The 26,371-nt window shown below is 38.1% G+C and overlaps 2 protein-coding genes across 2 annotated transcripts in view; one reads left to right on the top strand and one right to left on the bottom strand.

The window, feature by feature from the left end:
- Positions 1-1,039: 1,039 nt before the first annotated feature.
- On the bottom strand, positions 1,040-16,989 carry LOC130572275 (betaine--homocysteine S-methyltransferase 1). Its single transcript, XM_057363858.1, has 8 exons — positions 16,878-16,989; positions 13,116-13,248; positions 9,113-9,231; positions 7,408-7,599; positions 6,682-6,829; positions 5,620-5,802; positions 2,067-2,295; positions 1,040-1,571 (listed from the first exon to the last, which is right to left on the bottom strand). The coding sequence occupies exons 1-8, from the start codon at positions 16,914-16,916 to the stop codon at positions 1,397-1,399; spliced, it is 1,218 nt and encodes a 405-aa protein (XP_057219841.1). The 5' UTR covers positions 16,917-16,989; the 3' UTR covers positions 1,040-1,396.
- A 331-nt stretch (positions 16,990-17,320) lies between these two features.
- Positions 17,321-26,371, top strand: part of DMGDH (dimethylglycine dehydrogenase) — a 41,204-nt gene continuing 32,153 nt past the window's right edge. Inside the window, exons 1-3 of the mRNA XM_057363857.1 lie at positions 17,321-17,421; positions 19,307-19,472; positions 25,588-25,686. Coding sequence (XP_057219840.1) covers positions 17,321-17,421; positions 19,307-19,472; positions 25,588-25,686 — 366 coding nt within the window. The remainder of the gene's footprint in view (positions 17,422-19,306; positions 19,473-25,587; positions 25,687-26,371) is intronic.

Genomic DNA, 26,371 nt, shown 5'->3' with positions numbered 1-26,371 from the left:
GCCTGGGGATGAGAGGTTTATACCTGTCTGCCAATAACAGTCTGAAAAGGATACCTGAAGTTTCTCATTGAAGTGTTGCTGATTTAAGTGTTTCCTGAACTGCAGAATACCAACATGGATAGAAACAAGGAAATAAGCTCATACATCAAAGCARTTGAACTAAAGCTTTCAACACTCACTGTGACAATGAGATTTTCATAAAGCTGTTTGCCTTAATGTAGGATGGGTGTGAATTCATTTTAGACAGAAATCAAAGTTGTGTGCTATTTCACAAAAATAAATGAGGGAAATGTGTCCTTTACAAGTTCCAAATACAGTGGTACCCTTCTTATGAAAACCCTTAATAAATCAGTGTACAAATTCCACGGGTTTTCTTAACTTACATGGAYTCATCTATTTCCTAACAGAGTTTTTCACTTGTTACAACTGAGATTGTAGAGTGAATCAATGAGCTTAAGAAAAAGGCATGTTGCACTACTCTTACAAWTAGGAGTTATCTTAGAAACCTTCAGGTTTTTTGCTATTTTAAGAGCCCAAGTAATTAAAATGAGATTTCCAGAAATCAGCTGCATCATTTGAAGATTAGTTTTTCACTAGAGATACAATATTCTTTTTGAGCACTTACGATTTAAGGTGTGAAGATAATACCATACTGTTCCACCATATTATTTTTAATTTATTTGCCTTTTTTTTTTTTTTTTTTAAATTGTAGTTTAGCATCTTAAGCCTTTTAGTTTCCAGAAGAGTAAGTCTTATGGATATGGTACCCTAAGACAAAAACTGAATTATCTGCTGCCATTTTTCCCTCCTAAAAGTTCTCTGAATCTTGTCCCCTTCATATAAGAAATTCCTGAAAGATATAATTTTCATTATGTTTTTACTGCAATTATATTTTTCTGTATACTTCTATTCTCTTGAAACCAAGGAAGTGACTACAAATAATTGGCACCTTGTGTGTTCCTGTACTAATCCTCAATAAATCTTGAGGTCTGAGGAAGGTCCTACAATGCCAAACTGAAAAGACACTCAGGAGATGAAGTCCACTGTATTTATACATGACTTTTATTTTTTTTCCCCCACAGGAAAGTTAAGCCAATAATTACTTTCCAGGTATTTCTGTGTCTAACCAAATGATGGTACCTAGCTAACTGAAGCTCAATTATTATGAAAATCAAAAATTACTTTTGACTGTGTATTCTCTAAACTATTTGTCCAGAGAAAGATTTTATTATCAAAGTTTACATGTTACTATGTAATTCACATTCTCTCTGCATTTTATCTCTTTCATTACATTTTAACTGATAAATCAACACAGCACTCATCTTCACAGATTTTCTTGTGAAGCATGAGATGGTCTGTAGATAAATCCTTGGAAGATTTACACAACTCCCATGGATTAGACCTTCTGTTTCTGGAAAAGCTCCTTCAGCTGTTGTTCAGTTGTTGCTTCTTTCTGTTGCATCAGCTCCTTGGCTCCTTTGGTCACCCCCCAGCCATCTGGCTTTGACATGGAAGGACAATATGGCCTGCCTGAAGCAGGCTTCAGATTCTCCCARTATTGTTTTCTTGCCCTAAAGAAAGAAAAGGAAATTAATTTTTTTTCCCCGGCACCTCATAATATTGAAGGAAATATGGATTAAATGACAATTGCAAAGGGTCATCTAACTTGTACAGATTGACATTATATTTAGACACARAAGCATGAATGAAAATATGCAATKAAATGCTACATGCTTAAAAAGTATCTTTAAAAGTATCTTTCCATCTTTGAAAGGACTACTGGAAGCCAGCCACCATTAGGAGGTGATTTACAATACCCTTGTCAGTTTTTCCTTTTCATTTTCATGAATTATATTCAGAGGATCGCCACTACTTCTCCTTCGCTACTTTCCCTGCTCCTAGGTCAGCTTTAATTCACTGACATTATTAAATATTAAACATATTATTCTAAAAATTGAATGTTTACAATGATATTTAGATGCCCATATCAGCTAAGCCCATGTGCTGTGTGGAGCAATGTAAGCCTTTGCAAAAGGTATGTTGTTTTCYAGGTCAGACACACTTACCTTGCTCTGACCCAGGGTTTGGTATGCATGCCTAGGTTATCACCCCAGCTACCATGTTTCTCAGAAGCTTCTGGCAAAAATCCTCTTTCAGGAGCTAACTCCTCAGCTATCGCTCGGATATGATATGGCTCAAATCCACAGCAGCCTCCAATGAAACGAATTCCTAAGTCATAGGCCTTTCTAGCGTATTTTTGAATGTCCCATCTGGTTGCAATTCTTGGCTCCAGACCTGCAAAGACATTAATATCTTAGATTTGCACCATGATTCATTCAATCTCTATCTAATTTTTTGCAAGAAATCATGTTGTTAAAACACTTGCACACTGTTTGCAGAAGTGATTTTGGATGTAGATGTAATGTTTGCATAGTCTGACTCAGAATCAGTGATTCAAACTTTCAGAAGGCTAGCTTTCACATCCTGCAGTGCTCTGCTGACCTGTACTTGTAAGCATTTTTGCCCTTGCAAAACAGCACCTAGTATGTTCTGAGGCTGATCACGTRCCTTCCAGTCTGCCAGAGTTCTTAGCTGAAGTATTGGAATTCTTTCAGTGTTATGACTATTTCCCAATAAATAACCGATGCCTGGGAAAGCTGAAAACCACACCCTAATCTGTAAAAGAAGTTATCAGCCTACCTGCCTAGGGATAATCATTATTCCTCAGGAATGTTTATTATTGTTTTTCCATGATCAGATACTGGCAGCCAGTTGTTTCAGCTGGGATTTGTGGCTATTTCTTAGCTCATCCCTTAGTTATAATTCCAGTCATGAGCAGCTTGCTGCCTCAAACCACTTCATTCTTTGTGAAAAATTCTGTGTGTAGGTAAGTTAGGATGAAAACTTTATGTTGGACCCTCTCTCTGTTGCAGGTTGTGTTGAGCGTTACGATGGAATAACAAGAGCTGATGTAGTAGACTTGTGGAAGGAAAGCAATAAAGTGAAAAAAAAATAGCAAGGGAAAGCACACTGCAAAGAGCAGGAAGCACAAGAGTGGCATAACTGGAAAGAAAAGAACAGGAACTGAAGAAGAAACCTTAAGAAATAAAAATATAGRACTAAAAGAATGAAAATTCTCCCACTTCTTAATGCACATGCACATTTGCAGGACATGAACCAGCATGGTTATCAGGCAAGTGCAGCATCGTGTCTGTCCACTGAATGCTCTGCTGRGCAAAGCAGATGTGGTTGAAGTAATGAGGCTCCAGCAACATGTAAAGAGAGGTAGSATTCTTCTCCCTATATCCTTCCACAAAAACACCTAACATGCAGGTTGTTGATACAAAGCAGATACACCCTAAGTCCATTGCRTGGCTAAGAAACTGGTTCAAAAATTAAAAAGGAGAAAGAAGACAATTAAATATTATTGAGTAGAAAATTATTGGTCTCAGARGGAAAGACGGGATAAAGCAAAATATGTGGTCTAACATTACATGGAAAACTTAGATTAAGCATCTTAGAAAGCTGTTCAAATAAAAACAAACTTTTGTACACTGCTGCAGATATGATGGGAAGCATCAGAAGCACAATCCCATTATTTCCTTTTCTCTTATTTATCATTAAAAAGTTAATGCAAAATTTACACAAATGATCAACGTAAGAATTCATCACTGTGTGCTCATCTTAGACCTGCATAAGCAACTAAAATTCAGGGGAACAGTATAGATTGTTTCACTGTCTCCTCCATCACCCTGTCACAATCCATGTAACCTGATGAGATAAATTTATTTCATGGCAGATGAAGTGGCTAAGCCATGATCCATCTTGTGAAAACTTGTGACAGTCCAGTGAAGTTACTGAAGAAGGGGAAACATAAACTACACYTTAAAACAGGCAAAAGCGGAAAACCCAGAGAAATGCAGACCAGTCAGTCTTAGAATGCTCAGTAAAACCATTGATCAAAACCCCTGGAAACTATGCYAAGGCACATGGAAAAAATGGATGTGATTAGTGGCAGCCAACATGGCTTTTCTGAGGGAAAATCCCACCTACAAATTTTGTGGCCTCTTATGACGAGGTTACAGCCTTGGTGAAGGGAACAGCGATTCGTACCACCTTCCCAGACTTCTGCAATGCATTTGATACTGCCCCACACAACATCCTTGTTTCTAAAGTGTCTCTCCACTGAGAGACAAAACTGACTAACATTTTATTTTTCATGTCCATCAATGCAATCCTTTTCTTGTCTTTATTCAGAATTAATTATCTCTAACATAACAGTTTTTGATGAGAAAATTTGGTACCTGCTTTTAGATTTGCCCCCTCTACAGATCTACTCTTGAGACAATTGCATATGCTTTCACTGACCAGGACATTTCTTTATTTAACTGGTGACATTTCAGAGAAATCCAGTCACACAGAAAACATAGAAAAATGGAAAAGGTTCTACAGAAAAAAAMCCCAAAAACTTATGGCATCTAGATGCTGGAGTATGCCAATACAACGTAACTAATGCTTTCCTAGAAACTTAGATCTTCTTGGGCTGTACACAGTTTATGTACTACTCAGAAATCTAAATATCTCTTTGYTGTTGCCTTCATGAAAACCAGATAATTTGGTCTGTTTAACAATAATTTACCAAACTGCTTATCTGCTGTCAAGCAATCCGTTGCTACTTCTGGGTTTTGAAAATATTCACAGAGCCAGTCTTCACCAATAAATTATTCATGGAAGTTCTGAATGCGGAGATCTCACACAGATTGTTTATAACACACAAGCCAAGAACCCCGGCATGAATCCTTCCATTCATTTGATTGCTTACTGCATCTGTTTGATTTTTTTTTTTTGTTTGCAATCAAAGGAACTATATCAAGGAATGAATAGGATAAATGAGTTCCTACACTTTTAAACATCTTAGATATTTTCAGGATTCAGACACGTCATTACCATTTAACAAATGCCTCAGGCTTATGTTTTATTCTCTTTCCTTCATTTATGTAAAGAGAGGCATTTAAAGAAAAACAAGCTTCCTGAAAACCACATCTAGTTCTCATTTTTTTGCTGCAATTTCAAAYTGTGGATGTTTTAATACCATTTAGTCTGATCTTGAAAAGAAGAGTGTATGGTATCTGGAAATGAAAGAATTTTCTAATCAACCTGAAAATGTTTAAGCTGATTTTGCCCTTATGTTAAAGAGATTCTTTACAYCTCATGTGAAGTTAAGCCCTAAATATACTAAAAGCACTATAAAGCTTGTGTATTTGCTGTTCTTCTTTGGACTGTTTACAGCTGTCTTAAGGTTTCATAGCATGAGGAAGAACATTTAAAAACTGAATTTAGATTGTGGCATTTAAACTGTTTACATCATATTTACACATTGAGTCATATGTTGTGATACTACTGAAGTATTCTCACTGTGTGCATGATCTTTACTGTAATATTATGTTTTAATCTGTCTGCAAAATGCCAGATAGGATAACTAGGACTCTTCATAATGAATGAAAGGACACCTAGCAGCTTCAGCTTTACTAAAAGCTAGGGAGTGGGGAAAAGCCAGGAACAGGCAATAAAACAAAACTGATCAACTACCACCAACAAAAAAAGATACTCTTGTCTTACCAAAGGGAAATTCTGGGAGATCGATGAACCCCTGCTTTCCACAGTCAGGAGTATGGAAAGCAAGCGGCTGGGACATCAGGTGGGCTTTCAGTTTAGCAGCCTGCAAGCCCTCTTTCATCAGCCTCACAGTTTCAAGGGAAGTTTCTGGATCAAAATGGCAGTTGACTCCAATTATAGAAGCACCTAGGAGGAGGAAAGTAACTTCAAGTCACAACTCCACAAGTAGTGGGAGATGAAAGTTCTCAGCCATGGCACTCGAGAACCAGTGCAGTCCTCTTTATTATCAGTGTTATGAAAACAAGGCAGATGTGCTAGGGCCAGGCACAACTCTCCTGATGCTGATCATTCCCCTTACACCTCAGCTGCACTCCTCTTTACCTTCCTAGTGATGAATCAGATCTCCCACCCTCCTACTGATGTTTTTTTCTCACCAGTGCTTAATCAGTGAAGTCCTATTATGTAGTGCCACACATGCAAATAGCTAGCAGGTTCCTAACATAAGTTCTACCTTTGGATTTCAATTGTAACTCAAAAGGAAAAGAAATAGAATAGTATGTAAACCCATGTATCTTCACTCATCATGCCTGTTTAATTTCTTCCACCCTTCTCCTTGTCCGGATAATATAAAAAACAGCCTTTGATAGGCAAAATTATTAATTTTTTCATCCTCTTAATTCTCWCATCCTGGGCTTGAACTGTGTGCAAAACAACACTTCAAAAACATAAGAAGAGAAACAAAGGTGACTTTGTGCTTGTCATTCTAGTATTTGGGGATGTGTCTGTAATGAAATTTSAGTAGGCTTGGGATTTTGCTGTATTCAGTATCAGTTGTCTGTGGCTGTTGCTCTCAGCCATTGCATACTGGTATAAAGGACTTCATAGCTGTATTTCCCTATGTTTTTACAAGACTGTTCTAGTAAAGTACATATGAAAATTTTTCTACAGAGTCAAAACTGATATAACTGGGAAGCTACCTACTTGAGATACTTATCTATTTATTTCAATATTAAGGACTTTGCTTTGTTTCATACTTTTGAAGGGCGCATTAAAACAAATYCTTACCAGCTTTTACCAGCTGGACAGCACATTGTCCAGGGGATACTCCATGCATGTCTCCTTCTGGACCAATGCACATTGTAGCTGCCACTGGTTTTCCAGATTCTTTCAGCACTTCGACTGCCCAGACAGCCTCTTCAACATGTTCAAAATACTGAAAGAAATTAAAACTAGGCTACTTTTGTTTCTCAGTAATGAAATATAAACACATRCATGCAGATACCAAATTCACCATCAATACAATGATTTGGTTCTTTTCAGATTCATACTAACAATTCAATTGAGTTTACTGGCYGCACAGTAAAAAAGGGGATTTTTAAAATATATTAAAAATAAATTAAAAATAGTGGTACTTTTGTTTCAGAGTAAGAATGCCCATATGGAGGTTAGTTGAGGATTAAGCCAAGAACTATTGTCAACCAAGAAAATCGTCTTAGGTTGCTTTTCACGTATGTGAAGAAATTAGGGATTAGTCAAGATCCCATGAACATTTCCTCTTTGTATCAGTACAGAATTTTACTTGACTGAGGTAGAAACTTAGGTTTCAATGTTCCTATTCTAGAACACCTGCAGAAGTTGGTATGCATTTAGAAAAATATCTGATACTACTGGGATGAAAGTGCAGTAGAAAATTTTAAATGAGGTAGCACTAGGTATTCTAGGGATACACTAGGCCATTTTAAATGTTAACACTGTGACAGTTGAAGGCGTATACCTTTTTTACAGATTTACCTCTGCAATTAGGAAGTCCACATTCTTCTTCATAAAGACTTCCAGTTGCTTTCGAAAGACTGCTTTAACCTCTGTTTTATCCTTGCAGCTTAAGTAGGATGGTGTTTGACTGACTCCTCCAGCCACTAAAGCATCACCTTCATTAGCCACTTCTCTTGCAATGTCACAAGCAGCTTCATTCACTTTCTGGCACTGTGTGAATAGAGATTCTGTAAGTTTTACCAGATCAGAGATATGCATATGATTTCAGAGCACTAGAAGGCTAAAAATAGTTGAAAGTAATAATGGATATTCCACATTAAAAAAAAAAGAAGTGGATTTTTAAGTCATATTGATTCAAACAGTAACAAACATTAAGAAACTAACTTCTTGCCTCCTCTAAGTTATCATATTATCAAATATTACAAAAATACATTCCCTTTAATARATCTTACACTAATAGCCTGTAAAAAGCAAGTATTTGGTATGAAGTGGAATTTTCTTTGCCTCTTAGAAAATTTTAGTTACATCTAAGCATATGCTTTTACTCTGAAATCTGTGGATGGAAAACAAAACATATGGGAATTTCAACTTATTTTTTGAAATGTATTTTAGTGTTCTAATTATTAAAAAAAAACCAGAAGTAACATTCATATAACATTATTTAAGACATTTAAATATGGATATCATATCAATAATTATGTGATGTTAAAGTTACCAACTTAAATAAAGGAAAAAATATTATTAATTAATTACCTAGACTGAAAGTCAGATTCCCCCTATATCTAAATTGGGAGGACCAGAACAGCTTTTGAAATAGAGGTTAAACTGGGGAAAAAAGGATTTGGGGAGAAGAATCATTATTTGGGGTAGATAACTAATTATAGCAGGTTTCTCTGCAGTCCATGGACTATTTAGAATCTACACAKTTTTCTCTCAGCTGAAGGTTTACATGGCTGCCTCAAAAGACCCAGCTGATTTTTAAGGTTGTTGCTGACATATTGTCTTCCATTTGTACTTGTGCTTGGGTACCTGTTTGGGGACTCTGAGAGGTGGAACCATAAGTGATCTAAATACTGGAGTAACCTGATTCTGAACCTGATTCTGAACAAGCAGGAAGTCAATTTTGATGCAATGCATTCCCAACACCAGGTGATCTCCCGACTTTATAATTTTGCATRGAATTGAAGCACAACTTGTTCCAGAGATACTGTGCTTCTGCGACTACCACTTCAGGCATTTCAATGTTGCATCTATTTAACATAAAGGTACAGCATTTCAAATAAATTTGGACATATGAATTAGGCCTCAAGTGTTTCCCTAGTGTCCAGATTGTTCTAATTTCTGATTGAGGGTATCTTCACAGACACAGATATTCCTTCCTCCCTGAGCCACAGAGAATATTCTCTGATTTGAAGAAGATGAAGTGTACAATAGGACCAAAGGAAAAGCATCAGAGAAACCACTCCATGCCAAAGCTTCTAGTCTCAGAGGAACTAAATAGAAATGCCTGGCCAGAAATTCCACTGGACCTCAGGCCTGCATCTAGTAAAACACACCCAGCATCCTACACCCAGCATTCTACAATTACTCCAACATTGCATCATCTCATTCTCTGGTCCTCAAATATAGCCACAACTGTTATGACAAACTCAAAAATCTCTTTCCCAAAYCTTTTGAAATTAGTGAACTTATTTCCTTTCTCCATCAAAACTGTTTTACTCACACTTAATTTCTCAGCTACATAATTGCCCCTGTTCTCTAGCTTGTCCTCACTGGCATAAAAGGTGAAGGTCTGCAGAACATTGGATCCAGCTCTGAGGAATTCCCGGTGAAGCTGACGAACTGCAAATTAAAAGACGAAGTTATGACTGGGTTATCCCCAAATCCAATGCTTATAGATATAATCATACTGTAAAATAAGTGACATTGTGTTTACAAGAAGAGCCACTATAATAAATTAGAAGCTGTATCCCAGCCTGCATAGAATTTCTTTCTTCTCCCTCTCAAAACATTAGGTAGAAAACTTTCTCCTCAGTTCTTCCCTGCTAAGAATGACTGAAGATTTCCATTTAGTTTATCTGCAGATTCGGTTTTGCCTGCCACCTTCCCTATCTTCTATTTTCTGCAGTCCTTCAGACCTCCCAGATTTAGAGCTGCATAGTGATTTAGGAAGGGATAGCAGACATCTGACAAAAGAACATGAAAGCATAACAAGGAATACCAGAAAAAACGGTTCTTCAAATTAAAAAGTTTCCTTCTCTTGAAGGAAGAAGAACCTTCCTTTCTTCTTGAAGAAGAAAACAGAAGACAGTATCATCGCAAAAATTCAAGGGACAAGATGATATTTATATGGAAGAATACAATGTTTCATTACCTCCTCTATTTTGCATTTTTTTAGTTTTCTTCCCCCAATAAAACTCTAACAGCGTCTAATCAGCCAAAACCAAAGATCTGCTTTGCTAAATACACCCTTAATTAAAAGATGATTTGTTGCTCTAGCAAATGACTCACRATGCAGAGTTAATTCTTCCCATATGTCTGCACACGATGATTTTGCTACATAGACAACACTCCTTTTAAAGGAAAGGTTGCCATTATTTCAGTAGGCAAATTTTCTATATTATAGCTTTGGAAAAAGGCTCTGTAATGGTAGCTGTGCCTTTCTGTACTGTAAGCAGTACACTGCAATCACCACAGCAGGAACAGAATAGGAACTATCAATTGATTTTACATATGTATATACACACTCAGAATAACAATTACAATAATCTGTAGAACCCTGCAGATGATGTAAAATAGAGTTAAATGCTTAACAGCTTATAGCAAATACAGGAATAATTTATTCCCTACATACAGCACACAGGATACTTAGTACAAGGCCACTGCAGTTTCTGTGGCAGACATTTAGAAAAGTTTTCCTGAAGTCCTAGTTTATCTCAACTCATTGTCTACAGGCACAGTTTATGTCACTAAGAAAACAAGCAAGTTTTTCATGAGAATAAAATTACCTTCTGTTGAAACAAACATAGCTTTCTAGAAGTTCAAACAGCATTTTGTGTTGCTAGAATCAACCTGCATACATGCAAGCATGTCTGCTTTCAATGAATAATCAGTGTAATGTCCCTTGCTTTTCTCTACTGGTACAGTRTTTAATTTCTAATTGCAGCCTTGGTTAACTACACTGTGATTTAACACAGTGCTTCTTTTCACAGCTACTTTTCACAAAAATCTTTTCAGGAAACATAGGTTAYAGCAGAGCTAGAGCTCAAAACGTTCCTGGAATCTGCCTGAATTCCTGAGATCAAATTTCATTCCTACATCTTCGTGAAGAGACAAAAATTTGTAATGTGGGGAGTATTCTTTTTCCTATGTCATAACAGTAGGCTACTGGTCATAAATAAATGGGCAGTCTCTGTATGTTTTTCCAAGTGTTCTGTGATTTTTTTATACTCCTGAATGAGGAAGCRTTGATTCCTCATGAGGAAATAAGCAAAATAATAAAAGTCTACAAACATTTTTACAAATGTTCTATGACATTTTGATAGTCGACCATTCCTAGAAGAATGCCTGGGATTTGTGTAAATAAGGATGGTGACATAAGTAGGCAAATGAAACATAATCGAACATGAATGATTAAGGAACTTCACACCCCAAAATACTAGGTATAAAAATAGGAGACTGTTGAATGGGTTACACTTTGAGGGAAACAGCAGTGTTGTAAGTATCAKCCTGAATCTCATTCAACCTCATGCAAATAGGTTTTACCAGTAGAGTACATTGTTGWTATTATCAAACCCACAGCACCATGCACTATCAGAAACCCAAACCACTCTGTCATTTACTTTTGTGATTTCCAGCATGTTAGTGAAACTGTGTTTTCCTTCAGCATTTAAGAAATTAGGATAATGGTCACATAAGAGGTTAACCATTTTTCATAAGGATGCATTTTAGGACTCAGGTGTGTAACACTGATTTTTCATTTCAATCCACCATGAGTTAGACATTTCATAAAAGACACACCCATAAGATAGGAGGAGACAGGGGCAATAGGCACCCATGCATATGGCTCACTACAGAGTAATACCTGCTCTGTCTCAGAAGAAGACTTTACATTTCCTAATTCCTAGAATTATCAGTCTGGCAAATGTTCTGTTTTGTAATATAGTTAATGGCCCTGAACTCACTTCTTTTTTTTTCTTTCATTCCTTGCTGCCTTCTCAGAACTTCCTTACTCTTCCTTTCCTTATAAAGACATGAAGCTCTGGTAGTTCTATGGTTTTACACCCACTGGCTAAGCCWGCTGCTCCTTGTGTTCTTTCATATCTTTCAAAGTAACATGATCCTTTAGCAAGCAGGAGTAAAAAGTGGTAATGGAGGGGAAGCAGCCCCACTGCACAAAAAGAAATGAAAACATTTGCCCTGAAGGGTGTATTTATAARTAGGCTATAAGAGACATGTGCTGAGAGTAGAGGGCTTTTGAGGCACAAAAATAACCAGAAAAAGGGAAATAAAGACCACGGGACAAGTGCTATGAGTTTTGAGATGGAACATGCAGGRGCAGACAAATGCTGACATGGAGAAAAATAGAGAGATGATGGAATGTCTCWATGGGAGATAAGAGTCAGCAAATTAGGTCATCAGTCCTTAAACCTTTGCTGGAGCTCTGCATTACATAAAACTGCCCATAACCCTAAATTAGGCAAGTTACACATAAGTGAAATTTGAAGTCTGAAAAAGGACTAGGTTGAATAAAGAGGTAAAGTGTTCAAAGTGATGTAACAGAGAGAACTAAGATATCTCTCATTCCTCACTTCTTCCTTCTTCTCCTGTATAGAAGAAAAAGACTAATTTGGAATGGCAAATACTTAGAACAAAGAAACTTTCTCCCTCTGGGTATTCTGAATTGGCWTGTGGGCTTAACTGCACATCATATTACTAGAGCAAATGCTTTCTTGTAAGGAAGCATACATAAATAGATAATACCATCTGCTTCTGCACTATTTATGCTAAAGCCTATAATCTTTACACTGGAAGGCATAGAATGGTTGGTCATTTTTTCTCCATCCACCCTAAGAGAGTTACTCCATTAAATGTTCACTGCAATTTTTAGGCTTTCATCAAGTTTATCATTCCCCATTTTACAGTGGAGCCAGAAACATTAAATATTCCCATTACAATCTTTATTAAAACTGCCATTTCTCAGAAAGAATTAATTAAAAATCTATTTTCATTTATTAACGCAAATGAATTACTAGAACTAAACAAAATAGATATTTAATTGCAGAATTCTTTTTTTACGAGATGGTTTAAATGACAAGCTTTAAATGATCAGCTCGAGGACAGACTGGACAAATCCATGAGTGGGAAACAACTCAATGTTATTAAATACATATATAATTACATCTGCATCAAAAAGTCCCTGGGATGCAAATTATTGAAGATTGGGAAAGCATTCTGAAGAGGTATCACTAGATGTTAGCACTATCCAYATTGTTAGTCAGCGAGCTTCTTTTGGCCAGTGTTAGAGCAAGTAACAGTGCTAAGATGAACAGTTTCAGGCTGTTCTTTATGCAATTCTACAGTGTCAAGGAAAACTTGTATTTAAAAACCTACTACAAGTAGGTATATTTACTTTTCATAATATAAATAAGTATTCCCATATATTTATTATTTAGTCATCCATGTTTACATTCACTGCAGGAATATAATTTCTCAGTAAAACTCACCTGCTTCTGGGTATTCTACAGTTGCTTCAGGAGTCCAAGGCCCAGCTTTTACGTATCCCCTCTTTTCAAGAGCAAAGACAAAACCTCCATCTCCAATCACAATTTCTCCAGCATCCAAGCGCTCTAGAATACCCTGGAAAAAGAGRAGGGCAGGTTAACAATTACAGCTCTTCAATTTGGTGGGCTTCCTTGGGCTTTGTTTCTGTATTTGCAAGGCAGAGCTACCAGAAATACTTTTGCCATAAAAGAAAGTAATAAATTTCCTTCTTGGAATTCTACTTAAAGAATGGTAGATGTGCTCTTTTTCAGCATAAGGCTTTAATATATGTGCACACATACTATATGTAAGACTTCTCATTATATATATATTGTATTGCAGAGATATTATGCCCAGAACTGCAAGTCAATGGTACAATTCCGTTCCTAGAAAACTAATATACCACCTCAAATTCTCCTGCAAAACACMAGAAACTTCTTAGAATGAAACATTAGTACCACTGATCTCTTTATTAGCTCCCCTGTTCCTTAGTTTCCAATTGCCACCTTGACAGAGCTTACCACATGTGATTTGTGACACCAGATGGCGCAACAGGCATCACAGAAAAGCAAGCATGCAACAGTTTCTACCAAACAAGACGCATCTCAGAAAGCAGACTTGCAGTTTCTGGCAGTCTTTTCCTTCTTGGAAGGGCCTGGGTTTGCTTACCAAGATTTACAAAGTGAAAGAAAGTCTTCTTTGTCTTGCACAGCCCTGAAATGTTTTGGAGTGCCAAGTCAGAAATCTTCCAGCRCCCTGTGATTAACCTTGCTTTTGTCTTGAACTCCACACTAACACAAGGAACGTGGCAATTTAAAAAAAATAATTGAAAAACACCTTGCTATTAGATTAGGATTGATTTCTACTATTGGATAGCAACCAGAACTCTATATTCAAAAGTGGTTGAATGAAGACTGCATTAGTGTGCTCAGGATAAGAATTAATCAAAGGTATTTCCARCCACAGTTTTCTTGATGGCACTGGTATTTCAACAGAAGATGTTTGGGGGAATGGGAAAAAGAAAAGCTTTATGGACAAAGAGTTGCATGTGATTTTCACGCTCAGTGGAAGGTTTTTTTAACAATTGCCCTTCAAACTACAGTAATTATCTTTCCTGATAATTTTCTTTTCATTAATACAATTATGTCATGCCAGATATCCAGCAAAGACTAACACTTCTGACATCTCACACTGCCCTTTAGGCAGAATGAGAGTATGCCTTTCCAACAGTAAGGAGCACTGTGCCAGCTGTGCCAGTTTCAGTACCAAGCACAGCAATGTAAGGCTCCTTGGAGAGCATCACCTACTTTGGTTGAGGGACTGACATTGCAACAAGGTGGCAGGACTTCTCTGTGCAGCRCTGCTGTGCAGAACTTCGACAAGTGTTGGCTTGCAAATCTCTGCATCAGATTCCATTGTGTGCTGTGGACATGCCAGAATACTGACCTGATTAACGTCAAAATTTTAATGAAATACAGAAGTTTTTATATTTGTTTCCACTGAACCAGGGAAAAACAATTTTAGTGCAAAAGTCAAGAGGTTTTGTAAAGATTGTGTTTGCAATGAATTAACTGTCATTTGTAACAGAATGCCTCAAATGGGCCCAGAGGAAAGCTCACTGGTTGAGTCCCTGCTTCCTCTTCMTGCCAAAGAATCTTCTGTAGATGAAGCCTGCTTCAGAATTTATTACGCAGAGGAATAAAAAAAAATATTTTACATACAGACAGCCTCAGTTGTTGCCTGTTAACTGAAAAGTAAGYAATAGACACAAGTTGACATTGTATATATAGATATTACATTTATTATTATGTATGTATTTAAATGAACTGCAACTTTTTTTTCTCTTACCAGGTCACTTCTAGGATTTAACAGCAGTTTTCTTCACAGTTCTAGGGGTTTTTTTAAGTGCATTTTAGTATAATCTTAAGTTTAGACATACAGAAGCAACATAAGCCACGCTTGAATACAGCATGGCACCTTAATGTATTGTGATATATTATACCTAGCTTTGGGGTATCGGATAGCAGAAGAGATAAATATAAAGCACAAAATAAAACCTTTGTTTGTTAGTTCATACTGGGTTCAAATAGAAATAATATTTTTTAAACTTTATTATAGGTCTGRTATCTTCTCTTCACACCATTTTTACTTCATATACTGGTATTTCAATACCACTGATTTAATGAGCATATAGCTAAGCGAAGTTCAGCATCAAACTTACTTTGTTCAGATACCTACAGCTATGTGCTCATGTTTAATCCAGATCAAAATTGTACTGTCAGGCAATCTGGTAGGAGACAAATCTGGGATCAAATTATAAGACACAGTACGTGTAAAAAGTTCTCCAATCTTTTTTAAGCCTTCTTTTTACTGCTTGACTTTTCCTACTGTGAGTGAAGTKGCATCACATGGTCCATACACCTATCTATGGAAAGCATGAGTGCAAATGTCTCTGTGAAGATATTCTACCATCTTTAGGAGTCTAACTGTAGTGTACAAGAGAAAAGCTGCTYGGTCTACCTATAATCTACCTTTTTATTAGTGGAGAGAAAACAAATCTCAAAACAACTATTCAGCTCTCAAGTCCTCAAAAGAAGTCCATTGCTTGTAGGGGGAATTTAGAACAGTTTTCTTCTGCTGTTAAAATTAGGTGGTATATGCCAAAATATAAAAAGCATTACAAATACTCCTCACCTTCTTCCTTTATAACTATCTACCTGAAAGACCTAGAACTCATAGATTTCTTCCCATATCTTTCTGCTCTTTTGCTCTAGACTTAAAACACTACACACAAAAATGARTAAAACCTGTTCTGAGCAAGATGTGCCCTATTATTGGCAATAGTACCCTTCTGAACAAGATGGAATGCATGATTCTGCTGACCTTCTCAAGCAGCAGAACAAGGTTACCAGTTCTGATATATGTCAGAGAGTTTGACTTAAGATTTCACTCATAGCCTTGCCTTGATGGCGTAAACGGCTGATGTGTGGATAGCTTTTTATACTGGCTTATTTCTTTAGCTAAATGGGGGAGCAATGGGGGCATATAGGAGTCTGGGTTAATGTTACAAACACCGTTGATAACCAGCCATATTAATAAAGGGGTGAGCAATCTGGAACTATTAAATAGAGCAGGCAGGAGTGCTATAGACAGAATGACATCCAATGACAGTTTATCTTTAAAAAATTTATGATTTTAATTTTTAGTGTGTTTCAAGTCCTGCTTAATTTGTGYATCAGATAACATTAAGATACATGGTTTTGTACTCTGGCGGCTCCACTCTGTGTGATCAGAGAAACAAAGATTCTCTGGGCTGTGACTGCGTTAAGATCGATCCAATTTATCTGTCTCCTAATGAGTCTAAATGTCTTTAGCGGCTCGATGCTGAACAAGTGCAATTATTATCACGGTTTTATTTTAGGTTTTCACGAGATCACCTTACCTGCAGACATACCGAGTACCTCAGTGGGAGGTTAACCGGCGCGGGTCGCGGGTCGTGCCAGTCAAACAAACAGCAGCAGGACCCGGCGGAGGCGGGAGAGGTGGCAGAGAGCTCTGCCCTTTGTCAGGCTCCCGGCGCGGGCTCTGCTGCYCCGCACTGCCCTGTCCCGCCCAGGCAGCCTCCGCCCGGCGGGCAGCGAGGGGGACCGCGATGGGGCCACCGCTCCCGTGCCCACGGGGAGCAGCAGCCGGGGCTGCGCGAGGGAGGGAGACGGGAGATTTACCCTTTTGCCCTGTTTCGCGGTCTTCCTGATCGGCAGCATCTTCCTCGCCCAGGGACGGTGGCTGCCCGACTATTCCCCGACGGCTATTCCCCGACGGCTCGGCGCGAAGCTCGGAGCGGCGTGCTGTCCGGCCGCAGGTTTATAGCCCGAGGAGGAGGCGGGACGCTTCGGGCGGCACCCGGCCCGGCCCGGCCCCTGACCCCGCGGGGCGCCCTGGCTCGGCCGGCTCTGTCCGGTGCCATCCCGCCGCCCCCAGCCGGCTCGCCCTCCAGAGGTGCCCGGTGCCCACCCCCCGCCCCAAGGCTGCCTCCTGCGCCAAGGGGCGGTCCGGCGCCCTCCTCCGGGAGGGCCGGGCTCGGCGGGACAGGGACGGGACGGGACGGGACGGGACGCGGGTAGAGCGGCGCGGAGCCAGCGCTCTCCATCCCTACTGCGTGTGCGGGATGAGTGCGGTGCTGCAGGGAGCGCTGCGGCGGCTGCGGCCCCCCCGCCGGCCCGGGCCCCTCGGCGCGGCGGCCCTGCGGCCCCTCAGTGCCCAGGGGCGGTGAGTGCGGGCCGGGCCGGGCCGGGCCGGGCGGGGGGCGCGGGCAGAGGGGCTGTCGCTGTCGCTGCCGTCCGCGCAGCACCGGTGCTGCCGCTGTCAGGGATGCGCAGAAAGGCGGCGGTGAGGGGAGCCAGCTCGGGTTACCGACCTGCGGCGTTTCACCATGGGTCGGCCGGAACACCTGTGACCAGGAGGTGCCTCACTCCGGGTTTCGTATTGCTGCGCCAAACCCAGAACCAAGACCGGGGGGCGTCGCTGACCTGGTGTACAGAGGCCCTTCTGTTGTTTTCTGGGCCATACCTTGAGCAAATAATGACCGGTTTGAACTGGCACGATCAAACATCTGTGTGAACTGTGCAGTTCACTAGGAAGGTATCCCCTGGATCCTTGCCAGGCTCCTGGGCAAAGGTTYGAAAAAACCTGAAAGTCGGGTGAGCAAATATCAGCATTAAAGAAGAATGAGAAAAGTTTTTATGACCTTGATTACTAATGCCTCAAAATTCGGTAGAGGAGCTGATGTAAGTGTCGCACATCTGGCTGTTAAACAGCTTACTGTTAACTTGCCAAAATTAATATGTAATCAGAAAAAAGAACGTGCAAGTGTGTGGTGCACCAAATACAGGAAACCTGTGGTGTCCTGTGTTCCCACATATTTTACTTCTCATCTATCACCACCTAATGAATAAGCATGGTGCATATTCCTTCTGCAATTGMATTTAAAATGTTGTACGAACTCCATTCATAAGACATAAAGCTAGCAGGTTTTATTTCTGAGTGGGAGATGCAGAAGTCTAGTTATACATTAGAAAGTCTGTTGCCAGAGAAGTTGAAAATGTACGAGGAGAGGAGAGATAAGATTGAGTATTGATTAACTGTCCTGAAGGAGAAGATACTGTGGTTTCACWGTGGTCGTCTGTACTGCTACTGTAATAATATATCCTACCTTGTCTCACATACAAAAAAATTACTTTTAAAAAATTTGCGATAAATTTCCACACAAAGCCTGCTGTTTGGCTGTCTGGGTGAGGCAGTAGAAAGGAGGAGCAGTGGACTTGCAGAAGAATAGAGCTGCCTATGGCAGCAGTTCTGGTTTATAATGGCCTAAAGTAGTTAAAGTACAGTGTGATAGAGTAGTAGGTATGAGCCATTGACAAAAACTTTTTTCTATAGTGTTTTGTCATAAGCAAAGTAGGACATTTGACTCGGGGATTGGCTCAGTTGTTTAGAGCACAGTGCAAATAACAYTGAGGTTGTGAATYCGATCTCTGCATGGGCCATGCAGTTAAAAGTTGCACTTGATAATGTGGGTACCTTCCAACTCAGAATATTCTGTCAATCTGTGAACATGTTAAAATAGACAAACATTGGTTAAAAGCTTCATGCTTCATGCTTCATGAATGTGTGCACTGATGTAGTCTACTGATAGTGGTTTTAGAAACTCATTAAGGAGCCTTACTGAGTAGATTTTTAAGGACTTTTTGTTGCACATAGTACAGCACTTTCGAAAAGTCAGGTTTTGACACATTTTGGGTGTCAGCTTCTTTTTGAAAAATGGGGTCTACATATAAAAGTATATTGGATAAATGGTATTTGAAGTTATAAGTGGAAGCAAATTTGTTTGGATCTTTTTTAATTAATACGGTTTACCTATATGACCTTTAAAGAGCATTTACAGTAAAAGAGGATATTAGTAAACAGGTTAAGCATTAAGCCAGGTGTGTAGACTCCCAAGCAGAAACCCACTTGTTTTATGGTTGAAACAATATACAAAAAAGATGGGGAAAAGTGCAATTGCCTTTTTGTAACTGTGGTGTTTTGTTTTTTGTTTTTTGTTTGTTTGTTTGTTTGTTTGTTTTTGTTTTGTTTTGTTTTGTTTTTTTGTCAGGAAAGAAACCTCGTCTCCTTCCTTAGGGAAAGACAGAGCAGACACAGTGATTATTGGAGGTGGTTGTGTTGGTGTGAGTCTAGCCTATCACTTGGCTAAAGCTGGCTTGAAGGACGTTGTTCTGCTAGAAAAATCTGAGCTCACTGCAGGATCTACCTGGCATGCAGTAAGAACTGTTCTGTTCATCTCTCAGGTTAACAGTAGTTTGTGTGTATAATGGTGGTGGAAGTTTCATTAACTTTTTATTCCCTTTCTTTTCTGCCATCACTGACATGACATAAAATCTTGGGGGTGCAAAGGTAGCAAATGTACACTGTGAGTTTTTTAAGCCTGAATGTTTGTCTGCATTCTATGAAAAATAACTAAAAATATATAAATGTAATAATGTCGGGGTATGAACGCCTCCTATAATAACATTAATTACATGGTCATACTGGTGCACAGAATGCATTTATGAAATTACATGTTTTCTGAATCTGTATCTGGAGCAGATAATGTAACAAAATTAAATAAAGCTTGCCACAATAATACAATAATAGATGCTTTTTTCCATTCATTTCCAGCTATTCTTAACTGAAATTGGGAGATTGGTATCCCTGTATGTAGCAACACAAAAGAGCAGAAACCCAATGGTTTGATATCTCTAGACCTACTCTGTTAATACAATAGAGTATTTATGCAATACTTTACCTTTCAGGGACAAATTAAGGAGGATGACTCAGATGTATTATATTTTATTTGTACTGTCATAGTTCTCCCAGAGGAGGATGTCTGAAGTCTGAAGGACTTCATCTTAGTGCAGATGTTTTCTGTGTTTGGGGCTTTTAGAGAGAACAATAGTAAAAAAATGAAATTTAAAAAAATCACTGCCTGCAGTGTAWAAAGAGCATCCTTCATTTTACGTGCTTTTCAACAAACGAAGCAAAAGAAAACACTGTATGTAGTAAAAAGAAACAATATTCTGTAGTTGTGTATCTTTTAGACTTTCATACAACAGTTTGGCAAATAGAGCAAGACACCGTGCAGTGTCAGATCATCTGTCTTGTGTATTGAATCAGAATGTTTAAAGAGTACTCTGACTTAAGTACAGGAGTAAGGCACAGACTGAATTCTGTTTGCCAATACATATACTAAACAATACGTTTTTAAAAAACAATCTCCTAGTTGAATAAGGAACCAGAATCATGAATGGAAAGTTGTTACTGAATGTTTCCTTTGTTCTTGTTTTCAGTGCCTTTACCATAACTTGCTGCTCATAAAAGTGCTAAAGCAGCCCTTCCTTCAGTACTTTTGGGTACACTTCTTAGTGAGTGCAGCTTAGTGAGGCTCACTTTCAAAGGTGACGAGAGACCTGGAGCTCAGCAGAGAAAATGCCTGCCCTACCACAATTGAGAGACCTGCCTTGTGACACTTGTTAGAACAGAATTTGGTGCAATYAACACAGCAAGACACCTAGTCGTGGGCCATGTTAGAATGGGCAGCTACATGGCGTACTGTCTCTTTTCATTGAACACAGTGTCAGAGGGCTTTGTATGAAGATGAAAAAGCAGATGATAACTCTGTTTCAGATGATTAGAAGTTGAAAACTGTKACTGTTGAGTTCCTTGCTACACCAGATCGTGTGTATTTATCAGTGTTTTACTCACAGTGATACAGTAGTAGATACAGAKGACAATTCAGCGTATTCTTAGCACATGAAATGGCATGTAGCACATTGCCTGCAGCCACAAATATTGGAAGTCTGATTCAGATGTTGCTGCACTATACCACGCTTTACCCCTTTCACGGTCCAAGAAATCCTGCCAGGGCTCAGGATCATGTTTCAGATAGATCATACTCTTGCTGTTGTTGCTGCGAAAACTTTCTTTCACTTCTCAGGTCTGAGATACATTTGGCTGACTTTCATGTGTGCTATTAAAACAGCCCAAGTATGCACACTTTTATATTACCAGTTATGAAAAGGTATAACAGAGCAAGTTATTATATGTTATATTATACTTTTCCTTGTAAATACAATTTATTTTGCTGCTGACAGTAAAGCACAACACAAGGAAAATAATAACTTTTTATAATTTGGTCAACCTCACAAGAAGGCAGAATTTAGTATACAGCAGTGTTAATAACAGTTTCCTCCAGAAAGCTAAYTTAATAATAGCCTTAGTATAAAATCTAAAGCTGATTGAAATAGAAAAAAAGTGATGCATAATCATTTCAACATTTAAAAATTTCAACTAGAAAAATGCTTTAAAATATTTGAGTAAATTCTCATAACAAAGTGGCCATTCTCAAAATTATTTTTTCCAGAYCATGTTTCCCTAAAATAAAAGATTCTGTTAGAAAAATTTTAAAGCCTAGAGAAAATTTCCTTCTGCTACATGAATTGTTCACTCTGAAATCCAGGAAGACATATAGATAACATTGAGAAGCCAGCTGGGATAGAGTGTGTTCATGACTGAGTTCCAGAGTAAAACAGTATACAGGAGATAGAAACAGGAAAAAGCTGCAAATGGGGCAATTTACCAAAGTTGTCTGAACATGTGAAGGGGATGTTAGGAAAGCCGAAACTCATCTAGTTTTAAGATTTGTTAGGAAAATTAAAGGCAACAAGATCTAATAATGCTTCTACTGCTGCATTATTAGTGAAATGCTGAAAAATGAGAACTTTTGCTGAATGAGGTAATTCAGTCATAGTGTAGGCTGATAAGGCCTCAGCGCCTTCTTGTGTCAGTTTCYTCTGACAGGGTTTCTCAGGCCTCAGGGTTCAAGGAGAAGAGCAACTTTGGCAGTGGATGAGGACCAAACCAGGGATTATGGGGGTAACTCACACATATTTTGGACTAAGCTGTATCCAGGAATGCTGCTGATTTATTGCAAGGCTGCAGATGTACCATCTTTGAAAGACTGCTGAAATTGGTGGCAGTGCCAAAGATACGAAGARCGCATGAATGACTCTTTTAAAAGGCAAAGGGTAGAGGCGAGRAGCTAAAGGCAGTTAGCCATAGTTCAATTCTTGGGAAAATGATCAAATGAGTCCCAGATCCACAAAAGATAAAAATGTGACTGGRAATAGTCAACATAAATTTGCCAAGAATAAATCATGCCAGGTCAAAACTGATTGCTGTCTATTATGAACTATCTGAGTTCTTAGACAAGGGGAAATCAGTGGGTGTCACTTACCTAGATTCTAGCAAGCCTTTAAACACCATCCATGTATTCAACAGAAGATGTTATGGTCTGCATGGCTGGACAACTAGAAAATTAAAAGACTCTATGGATGGCTGAGCTCAGAGGGTACTGATGAATGGGTTATATTCTACCAAAAGCCTGGTAATAAGTGGAGTGTCACAGGAGTGTGTCCTGGGACTGGTCCTGTTTAATATCTTTATCAGTAATTTGGAGTAGATGACAAAGTATGTGGTCATCCAAGTTTGGAGTTTACTCCATACTGGGAGGAGGAGTCAATGCACTCAAGGGCAGGGCTGCCATGCTGAGGGACCTAGGCAGGATGAAAGGACAATTTAATGGAATTTACCAAGGCCCAATGCTAAGTTCTGTACTTAAACAGGAGAGTAGTGCAGCCTCTAYCTTTGAAGTTTCTCAAAGGCCAGGCTGGAAAAAAATCTTGAGCAATGTGTTCTGATCTTGTAGCTGACCCTACTCTGAACGTGAAATTTGAGAGAGATGTCTTGAGGACTCATTCAATCCTTCTGTTTAATTAKAATTATTTTATTATTTTATTATCTTAATTTTTATATAGTGAAATCAGATTACAGTTGTCTCACTTCTGCACTCTTGAAATCAAAAACATATGTTATCTTAAGCCAAAAGGCATCAAATGCATTTTAAAAACTTYTCTTCACTTAAAAGTACAAAAGAGTGAAGTATTTATTTAATTCCTGCAATTAAATGCTCTTGGATGAATATGGTTTTGTACATAAYTTGCAAGTGATTTGTGGCTCATTTGGTTATAAATGACTACACTAATAGTGACCACTAAAATGGAATTTCTTTGCATCTGGAAGATGTATTACTACTTTTGGAAGAAAAACAGACCAGAGAATGTTTACATAAATAAAAGAAGACAATGRAAACAATATGAGATAACGAAGTTTGCAAATAGAAGTAAATTAATTATTCTTAGGCTGTTGTGCATGGCTAAAGAAATTTAAATATTTTAATACTGTTTCATCATTCTGTACACACTGGAAAAATGCCCTTAGAATGTATTTTTTGAGAAAAAAACAAGTTATAGCTAAAAATTCTTCAGTGAAAGCACACATATCGAATGAGATAAAAATCACGTTTAATTAAATATCTAGTCTTCAGCTGTGTTCAGTGTGATGCTATGATCCAAAAGATGAAAAGAACAAGGAATATTTTTTCCATACTATTAATTTAGCTCAGAGTCTTCCTGAAACCARCACCCTGCTTTGTGCTCTAGGGGCCCCTTACTAGATGACTCTCCCTCCTTCAGGTTTATGTGATCACTTCTTAAACTCAGATTGTTGAGGTAATAAACAGTGCCAAACATACTTAGAGTCATATTTATTAATAGAATATAGATACAGCTGAAAAATATTACACTGAAAAAAGTAATTTAATACTCTTTTCCATTATCTTGGCATTTCATGATACTGTATATAAATTGAGATGTCAGAAAGATAGAATTCATGCAAATGAAGGTAGGAACAGCTTTCAACACCATGGCTGGCATCAGGACATACAACCACTAACGCCAGAAAGTAATGAAATTTTTGTTCTGAARATACTGAGTATCCTGTCAGCAAATCTGATCTATGTTTTTTTGATGGAGATGGTATCCGTGTGTAAGCTATTTGCTAGGCACAATTTGAAGCTAACTTTCTGAAGAAAGCAATCTTATCTTAGATGTGAAACTGCACRAAGAAACATAGAATAGAATGGAAGAGGTCATTGTCTGAAAAAAAAGGAGGATATGTGACCTAAGTCATGCCATATATGTTCATATAATTATAGAGAATTGTAACATTTAATAGCTTCCTAGCATAATTAAAGTAATCTGATTTAAGATATCTCTATAAAGACCACTAAATCTTGCTTTTGTTATTCTTATGTTTGCAGGTRTTCCACTAGCTTTAAAAGCTAAATCCTCAAAACATGTAGCACAGAACAGAGTTGACACATTAAAATCAAGAATATTTAATGTTTATACATATGGAGAAACTTAGGAGGAAACTATCAAAACTGTGCAATGTGTGTCACTTTTTGCCTATGAATTTCCTGATCTCTTTTTTCCACAGAATGGCAGTGAACTCAAAGGTGAACTCCAGTGTCTAGCTCCCATAATGGAAGCAACTTTAATCTATGAATAAGCTCTGTTTTAGTTAGCACAAAATATACTACATATAAAATATTTAAATCAGTATTGTTACCTTGAAAACCCATGGTAATTTTACATTTCTGTTGTCCCACTGGAAGAAGGGTTTTAGTGGGTTGACAAGTTCAGGACATAYAAAGACACATGCTTAACTTCAGTAACACTTTAATTCTATTTTTTTAAGGACTAAATGTCCACAGCTATGAATGTCACTAGGTTGATGCAGCCATCTCTATTGTAGGCAGATGAATAGTTCCCTTAAGTATTGAAGAAGCTTAATTTCTTGATTTTACCTTGGCATAAATCTGAAAGAACTTGACAGCTTTCTAAAGTCAAACCTGGTWAAGTGATGTGCAAAATATATACAATAATTTCTTAAACTACTTATTAGATGCAGTGATTGCTGTTTCACTGCCACATGAGACAACTGTTGAGAATAGAAGACTATCATCTTCCACTACCCTGCTGCGTGCACCACAGGAATGTAATAACTCTTGTGAAGATCGTCTTTCTGAAAGTTTGGTTTCTTTCCCATCTCCATTTGTAAGAGGAAAAGAATGTAGTACAGGAGGTTTAGAGTTAGCAATTTGATTTAGTTGATCAGAAATTAAGTTTGTATGTTTCTTTCAAAAGTTTTGAAGCAGTCAACTGAATAAYTAAGGGAAAAAAGGAAACTATAGGAGAGAACAACTGCACCTATATCATGGGTTGGCAAATTTGATGAGAAAAGACAGATGGAAAAACAAAAATGTGCAGAAAACAAAAATGGCATAAGTAAAGAAAGGACTTTAATTTTGTAGCAGTTGGCTTTGTGTATGTTTTGTTTTTCTTTACAGTATCTTGGCAGTTCCTTTTCAAATGATAGTTGAAAGGAAGGAAAGAACACTGCATTTCTAATCTGTGTTGTTTGTATTTCTTATTTGAGGCTGGTTTAACGACTTATTTTCATCCTGGAATAAACCTGAAGAAAATCCATGCTTACAGCATCAAACTCTATGAGAAGCTGGAAGAAGAGACTGGACAGGTAATCCCTGAAGTATTAATTCAGAGCAATACCAACTGTATTAATACTCTTACCAAAAAGTGTAGCTTATAAGAGTGTGAAGTAGGAGTATGCCCCTTTTTATTGAAATACATTCTTCTGCATGCTTTGTCACTATATGTGGTAGATGGTTTCCCAGATCCCTCCGCAGTTTAGGAAAACGGTGCTCATGAAACATCTCAAGACAGCAGAGTCTGCAACTTTAACTTGATAAAGAAGCTAAAATAGCATCAGGAATCTGGAATGAATGGATTGATTGTGATAACATTCTTGCTTTAAATATGTACGCTTAAAAATTCATACGCTATGATGCTGTCTGTACTTGAGAAGATTGCTGCAATTCTTACAGTCCCTTTCAGAGATGTGTTTTTATTTAGTGACTTAAGGAATGGATATGCAGAGAAACACAAGAGTCATCTTTTTCATCTGGCATCTCTCAACCTTTCAATTKCATTTACTAAACTTGTGCTCACTTCGGACAGCTCAGAAATTAAATGAACCTCACTGAACTTGTCTACAAATTTCATATTTTTTTTAATATTTGTCATATATGTGTAATATGACAGATACTTTTTATGTTTGTCATAAAAGGCCTTTTTCTTTTTTCTACTACTGAACTAGATAAGCTGCAACATCAGATTATCATTGTGAGTTCCGGTAAAAGACT

The sequence above is a fragment of the Malurus melanocephalus genome, unplaced genomic scaffold (assembly GCF_030028575.1).
Source record: "Malurus melanocephalus ecotype Western Australia unplaced genomic scaffold, MMel_1.1 scaffold_31, whole genome shotgun sequence".
Taxonomy (NCBI): Eukaryota; Metazoa; Chordata; class Aves; order Passeriformes; family Maluridae; genus Malurus; species Malurus melanocephalus.
This window is presented reverse-complemented; position numbering and strand designations above follow the sequence as displayed.